This window comes from Heloderma suspectum, chromosome 3, assembly GCF_057233095.1.
Source record: "Heloderma suspectum isolate Gila_16-S chromosome 3, 16-S_ref, whole genome shotgun sequence".
Taxonomy (NCBI): domain Eukaryota; kingdom Metazoa; phylum Chordata; class Lepidosauria; order Squamata; family Helodermatidae; genus Heloderma; species Heloderma suspectum.
This window is the reverse complement of record NC_139460.1, coordinates 217,064,499-217,072,423: the sequence shown is the minus strand read 5'-3', so window position 1 is coordinate 217,072,423 and position 7,925 is coordinate 217,064,499. Positions and strand designations below refer to the sequence as shown.

General features: G+C 44.4%; 1 protein-coding gene across 4 annotated transcripts in view; it reads left to right on the top strand.

Moving 5' to 3' along the window:
* The first annotated feature begins 2,957 nt into the window (after positions 1-2,957).
* The window catches only part of PLA2G12B (phospholipase A2 group XIIB), a 33,172-nt gene continuing 28,204 nt past the window's right edge, over positions 2,958-7,925 (top strand). For 3 of the 4 annotated variants that reach the window (XM_084845602.1, XM_084845603.1, XM_084845601.1), the window contains exon 1: positions 2,958-3,291. In XM_084845602.1, coding sequence (XP_084701728.1) covers positions 3,054-3,291 — 238 coding nt within the window. In that variant the 5' untranslated portion in view covers positions 2,958-3,053. The remainder of the gene's footprint in view (positions 3,292-7,925) is intronic. The other variant, XM_084845604.1, reaches the window with a different exon arrangement.

Below are 7,925 nucleotides of genomic sequence, written 5' to 3'. Positions count from 1 at the left end.
GGTGGGAGTTAAGTTAGTAATCATTAACTTATGTCCCATGGATTTCAATTGGTCTTTTCTAAATATGTCTAAAACTGGATTCAACCCCAGGTGTATTTCACAAAGCATTTGAGGGGGGGAAGGTTTCTTAGCAAGTATCTGCACTCTTTTTTTTGCTGGCTCTGTGGTTCACTGATGCTTTTAATAGCATGTTCTAACTGGGTGGCTTTAATACAGCCTTCCCCAACTGGGCACCCTCCAGATGTTTTGGACTACAATTTCCATCACCCCTGACATTTGGCTGTGCTGGGTGACAATGCTGGGAGTTGTAGTCCAAAACATCAGACATGAGGTTGGTGAAGGCTGGTTTAATGGGTCTTAGTCTATTGTGTGTGTGCGTGTGTATGTGTGTGTGTCAGAGAGAGAGAGAGAGAGAGCAACTTTAGAGATATTTCAGGATAAAAGGCCTGCATTTGTCTTCACAGAAGCAAAATTGAAGCCAATAACCTGTAGTTAGAAGGGAGCAATGGAGTCCTGAGAGCAAAGTCACACATGCTGAGAAATTTATCTGAACAAATCTGGTATCAACAAGATATTATGGCCCAAGTTCACTGGTGTGTGTCGAGGTTACCACATGCCTTACAAAGATAAAGTAGATCATCTTTCCTTCCTAGCCAGACAAGAATAGAGAGTAAAATAACCAAGAGTCTTTTTGCACCTTGAAAGACTATGGGAAAACATGGAAAAGCTCCAGTAAAGGAGGCATGCAGGGTTTTTCTTTAGTGTAAAAGCAGCCTAAGAGGCTGGTAGCTGCCTAAGCTTTGGGCTCTAGTCCACAAAAGCTTATGCTCCAATAAATCTGTTAGGGTGCTGTCCAATATACATTTACCTGGGAGTAAGTCCCATTCAACTCAGTGGAGGCTTACATCTGAGTAGGGATGCACAGGATTACACTCTTCATTTTTAAGGTGCCATGAGATCCCTAGAGAGGTTCACCTGGCACCTATATTGCACTCCTTCAATCAGGCGCCAGGTGAAGACCTTTTTATTTATTTTCTCAGCATTTTAGCATTATAGTCTTTTAACTTTGCTGTTTTAAATCTGTTACTGTATTTTAAGAGCATCTCTACACCAGCCTAAAATCCCGCCTTTAAAACGGGGCTTTCTGCTTCCGTGTTAAATGCAGGATCACAACGAACTCCTTTTGCATGTGTTTCCTTTCCCCCCCTTTTCCGAGTCTCCCATATGTTTCATTATATAGCCGCTAGATCATGCTGTGGTGGTCTAGCTCCTCTTATTGTGTGTTTCCCTCTTTTCATGAGGGAACTCAAGCGGAACTCAAGCGCTGTAATTTGATAGCTCATTATCTCCATTCTTTTAAAAAACGGAAGAAAGGTCATTTAGTCCTGGAGAAGCACTGGAGGTTATCAATGTTATCCTCCACAAACTTCCATGAGTAACCAATCTCAATAGCAGGATAAAAGCTCCATGTGAAGAAGCCCTCTGCATTGCTGCTAGGTTTGATTCTGGTTGTATTTTTATACTGTAGTTTTAAGCTTTTATATTTTATACCATTTTTATTCTGTACTTTGTGGTTTTGATTTTTGTGAACCGCCCAGAGAGCTTCACCTATTGAGCAGCATAGAAATGTAATAAATAAATAAATAAGCCCCTTTGTTGCTTTTTGCTCTGACAGACTAACGTGTCTACCTGTCTGTAGGGGAGTCTGTCTCCTCCAGAGACTGGCCGGCGCTGCTGTACCAGAGCAAATGGCTCCAGCTACAGTGGTAATTTCACCTCCTGCTTGTTGCATGCATGTATGCATGCATGTGTGTTGTGTTTCTTCCTCAAGGGTTCCCCGGATTGCAACTGCTATAGAACCACTGTTCTATAAAAGTGAAAAAAGGGAAGGAAAGACTAGTCTTGGAATTACATGGTGATAGCTGGAGTGGCCACGTGTCCTACTCTATAGAAGACAGTTCTCTACTTGAAAGGCTGTCAGAGGACAGTCCTCTGTTTGAAGACACCCTCTGTTTGAGGGGGTGTCCAGTCCAACTCTGGCTTAAAAATAAAGAACTATCAGAAGGGAGAGCTGCAGGGGCCTTGAAGTGGCCCATCCACACCTGGACAGCAGATGGAGCAGCAGGCGCCCAGGTCACCTGGTCACGGTCATCCCTGCTACAGTGAAATGTATTGGGTTTCTATGTAAATTGTAATAATTATTTCAACATGCACACCTATATGTATAAATTAGCATATGCAAATGTTATGCAAACGTGTGTCCCCTTTTGTCATTTTCTGTCACTTTTGGTATGCGTCACTTTCTGGTGAAGTTTACCTCATTCTTTGGCGATACATGTGACCACTTTATGCCCCTGCTGTACAGCAGGGTGAAGTGACTTGCTTCAGGTGGCACTATTGGGGGGAGGAGAATAAATGAAGGCAGGAACTGATGTCTGAATGGCGCAACAAGACTTTTAAAACTGTAGGTCCCCCTAGCAGTGTCCGTGTGTGTATGATATGCCATTTGGGCTTTACTTCAGGCAGCAAAATATGTCGGGCCACCACTAGGATGGGAGTGTGTGGGTGGGACAGCAAGGCCTGAGTCAGGAGAGAAAGTGGTTTCCTATCCTTGAGGCTTTCCCCAGCTATGACTTCTTTTTTCTGCACCATTCACTTGAGCAGAAGTGATGGAGTAAGGAGCTATAATCGGGGGAAAGTGGGGGTAAAACTCCGGAGTCATGGATTTTATTATTGGGCTTGGAATTCTGCCTCACCAGCCATCCACTGGTGCCACCTTCTAAGCTGAGCTGGGCTGGACCTAGGAGCAAATAAAAGAACCTTAAATATTGGGCAACGTCCATGGTTCACTGAGTTATGCTTGGACCAAAGTATCTGAACTTTGTGCTCCCTAATTGGGGTGATCTCATCCTGTTACCACAGCAGTGTTTAAAGTCCATCAGGGACGGGTGTACACTGCACTCAAAACATCTCAGTTCTTATCAGCCCCTCGCTCTCTCCCACTGTAGTTCCTTTACGTTCCTGTGTCCATATTTGTTTTTTCTGACTTCGGGATGAAGTTAACCATCAGTGCATTCATCTGGTGCTTGTCTCTGACAGTGGGGAATTGCACTGAAGAGACAATGCAGGAGAATGAGGCCCACCAGTCAGCACTGCCAGAGGATAGCTCTTTTTCTGACTGGGGGATTGGGGCCATCCGGGACAGTTTTGAAGCAGTTAATGGCTATTTTGACTTTGTCTCAGAGCTGTTAGGAGGGAAGAATGGAGTCTGTCAATACCGATGTAGATATGGTAAGCTTTTCTTCTTTCATGTCCAGTCAGGGCTGGCACATATTTATTCTTTCTTATTTATTTATATCATTTTCAGCCAACAAAGGCTCCCAGAGTAGCTTACAAAGATTATTAATAAGACAGTCCCTGCTGTTGGGTTTACAATCTAAAAGGCACAAAAGGAAAAGGGATTAGGAGGGAGGATGAAAGAACAAAACACAGGTTGTTAGAGCCTTTCTACATGAGGCATTTATTGTGCGTTTGTGATTCCTCACTCATGGTAGTTTGTGGGTGATTTAGATGACATTGTCATCCTCCAGGGCCTCTCCCATTCTTTGGAACCATTTTAGTGAGGGGGGTTTCTAACGAGGAATGTCTGGTATATCCATGAATGGCGGCATGAAACCCTGGTGTATTTGCACAATTCCACTATACCACATCATAGAATCATAGAATAGTAGGGTTGGAAGGGGCCTACAAGACCATCGAGTCCAACCCCCTGCTCAATGCAGGAATCCAATTCAGAGCATCCCTGACAGATGGTGGTCCAGCCTCGTCTTGAAGGCCTCCAGTGTGGGAGAACCCACTACCTCCCTAGGTAGTTGGCTCCATTATTGTATTGCTCTAACAGTCAGAAAGTTTCTCCTGATGTTCAGCCGGAATCTGACTTTCTGTCACTTGAGCCCATGATTCCGTGTCCTGCACTCTGGGATGATGGAGAAGAGATCCTGGCCTTCCTCTCTGTGACGACCTTTCAAGTACTTGAAGAGCGCTATCATATCTCCCCTCAGTCTTCTCTTCTCAAAGCTAAACATGCCCAGTTCTTTCAGTCTCTCTTCATAGGGCTTTGTTTCCAGTCCCCTGATCATCTTCACTGCCCTCCTCTGAACCCGCTCCAGTTTGTCTGCATCCTTCTTAAAGTGCGGTGCCCAGAACTGGACACAGTACTCCAGATGAGGCTTAACCAGTGCTGAGTAGAGGGGAACCAGTCCTTCCCAGGATTTGGAAGCTATGGTTCTATTAATGCAGCCCAAAATAGCATTTGCCTTTTTTGCAGCCACATCACATTGTTGGCTCATATTCAGCTTGTGATTGACAACAATTCCAAGATCCTTCTCGTTTGTAGTGTTGTTGAGCCACGTATCCCCCATCTTGTAACTGTGCATTTGGTTTCCTTTTCCTAGGTGCAGAACTTGGCATTTATCCCTATTAAATTTCATTCTGTTGTTTTCTGCCCAGCACTCCAGTCTATCAAAATCACTTTGAATTTTGTTTCTGTCTTCCAAAGTATTAGCTCTCCCGCCCAATTTTGTGTCATCTGCAAATTTGATTAAGTGCATTCCCTGCACCTCCTCCTCCAAGACATTAATACAAATGTGGAAGAGTGCTGGGCTCAGGACTGAGCCCCGTGGTACCCCACTTGTTACCTCTCCCCAGTTTGAGAAGATCCCATTGATAAGCACTCTTTGAATCTGATTCTGTAGCCAACTGTGGATCCACCTGATTGTTGGTTCATCTAGCCCACTTTGAGCTAGGTTGCTCATCAGGATATCATGGGGCACTTTGTCGAAAGCTTTGCTGAAGTCGAGGTATATTATGTCCACAGCATTCCCACAGTCCACAAGGGAGGTTAGTTGATCAAAAAATGAGATCAGGCAGGATTTGTTCTTGACAAATCCATGCTGGCTTCAAGTAATCACTGCGTTGGTTTCAAGGTGCTTACAGATGGATTGCTTTATAATATGCTCCAGAATTTTCCCAGGGATTAATGTCAGACTGACTGGTCTGTAGTTCCCAGGTTCCTCCTTTTTACCCTTTTTGAAGATAAGGACAACATTAGCCTTCCTCCAGTCATCTGGCACTTCACCCATCCGCCATGATTTCTCAAAAAGAATAGACAGTGGTTCTGAGAGTTCTTCTGCCAGTTCCTTTATTACTCTAGGATGCAGTTCATCTGGCCCTGGAGATTTGAACTCATTCAAAGTCATTAGGTGTTCCTTGACCATATGCCTGTCAGTCTCAAGCTGCAATCCTGCCCCTTCAGCCTGTACTTCGCCTTTGCCAGGGGGGTCATAGACCCACTTTTGGGAGAAGACTGAGCCAAAGTAGGAATTGAGCACTACTGCCTTTTCCTTGTCATCTGTTATCATTTTGCCATCCTTATTTAATAGCTGAACCACCATTTCTTTCCTCTGTCTTTTACTTTGCACGTACCTGAAGAAAGCTTTTTTGTTGCTTTTAGCATCCCTCGCTAACCTCAGCTCGTTCTCAGCTTTAGCCTTCCTGACGCCATCCCTGCAATTTTGTGCTACCTGCCTGTACTCTTCCTTTGTTGCTTGGCCTTCTTTCCACTTCCTATATGTGTCTTTTTTTTTGTTTTCAGGTCATCTCTAAGCTTTTTGTGAAGCCACATTGGCTTCTTCTGTTGTCTTCCACCTTTTTTTCTTGTTGGGATTGTTTCTAATTGTGCCTTCAGAATTTCCTTTTTAAAAAATTCCCACTCATCTTGGACTCCTTTTCCCATTAGAGTCGCTTGCCATGGGACCTTACTGATCATTGTTCTGAGTTTATTAAAATCAGCTTTCCTAAAATCCAGGGTATGCATTTGACTACACTCGGCTTTTGCTTCCTTTAGAACCAAGAACTCAAGTAAAACATGGTCACTTTCCCCCAAAGTTCCTGCAACTGCTACTTTATCCACTAAGTCATCTCTGTTGGTTAGGATCAAGTCAAGGATAGCCAATCCTCTAATTCCTTCCTCTACTTTCTGTAGGAGGAAGTTATCCACCACACAAGTCAGGAATTTCCTGGAGGGGCCATGTCTTGCAGAATTTGTCTCCCAACAAGTATCAGGGAAATTGAAGTCCCCCATTACTACTACATCATGCTTCCTTGAAACTTTGGCAGTTTGCTTTTCAAAAGTTTCATCCTTGTCTTCTCCTTGATTGGATGGCCAGTAGTAGACTCCAACCACGAGGTTCCTTTTATTCTTCGCTCCATTTATTTTAACTCAGATGCTCTCAATGGGACTACCAAGCTCATCTTCCTGTATTTCTGTGCAGATACAGTATATGTATTTTTCACATATAGTGCAACCCCACCTCCCTTTCTGTTCCACCTAGTTGTTGTGTAATGTAACATATAGAAAGGCAGAGAAAGAAAAATCTTGTGTGTGGGGGGGGAGAACATACATAAAGGAGCCAATCTTAATCCCACAAAGAATCTAGAAGCAGAAGCCTCAGTAAAGTAGCAGATTAAAAGCCTAATCTAGAAAAGCCCTTAGTTTCAAAGTTCTTATAGGTGTTCTTTCTGACAGGGATGAGAGAAACAGCTGTTCCTTCTCTGACTGATGTATGGGACCAGATTGGTCTCCCCCTTGCCATGATATTCTTCCTGGGAGGCAGGGGGTGCAGCCTTCCAGTGGCCCTTGGTTTTGGTTTTGGTTTTGCTGCCCTGGGCAAATTCAAAATGTTGCCTTGTTTTTGTCTGTGTGAGCAATACATTATGAAGAGTTGGCCATGATACTATATTCTTATTGCCAATTTTCTTATTTCAAGTAACTGAGATATCACATGATTGTGATGCATATTAATTCATCTGGCTACATAATCCCTGAGATTCTGGGACATTATAATTAGCGTAGTTTCTAATAGCTATTTCACCTACAAGAATGGATACTATTCTTGTAACCCACCCTTGTTGCCCTTGCAGTTTCCCCTATCAAGATCTGTTGAGTACCAAAAGAATAATGGTTCAGGCAACCTGGTGCACTCAAGATGTTTTGGACTAGTACCAAAGCATGGCAAAATGGTCAGGGATTGTTGTAGTTGTAGTCCAAAACATCTGGAGGGCACCAGGTAGCCTCTCTCTGCTTTCGTTAAATAGACAGGGATGGGGAAGTGTGGAAACATCTGAAGTGTGGAGGGTACCATTCTTCCAACAAGCTGCTATGCTGCTTTCTGCACCTCCTCCAAAAGTGCAGGTACCAGCTCTCTCTCCAAGGCGTTTACATAGCTGTGGCAGATGCCCCATGAATTTTGGCACTCCTTTATCCAGGTGGTTGCCTAGTTTGCCATTATGGTTGAGCCAGTCCTGCTTCCCTATAAATGTCAGGAGTCCCAGCCTGACAGAGCCAGTATGGTGTAGTGGTTAGAGTGTTGGACTGGGACTCAGGAGACCTGGGTTCTAGGCCCCGCTCGGTCATGAAGCTCACTGGGGGACTTTGAGCCAGTCACTGACTCGCAGCTTCACTGAGTCATAATGCGGATAAAATAGAGAGGAGGAGGATCGTGCACATCACCTTGGGCTCCTGGGAGGAAAAGGCAGGATATAAATGTAACACATACATACATACATAACAAATGGGCTGCAAAATCCAGACTTCTCTGCTCCAATCCAATGTACTAGCTCAGCCTTCCAGTTGGTCTACAACTCTCATCATCTCCAGCCAGCATGGCCAATCATGGTGGCTGCGGGATGATGGGAGTTTTAGTCCAACAGATCTGGAGGGCACCAGGTTGGGGAAGGCTGCACTCACAACAGGGGTGGCTCACCAGATGTTTGGGCCATTCTCATCATCCCTCCCCATTGGCTATGCTGGCTAGGGCTGATAATGGGAGTTGTAGGCCAAAACAACTGGAGGGCCATAAGTTGCC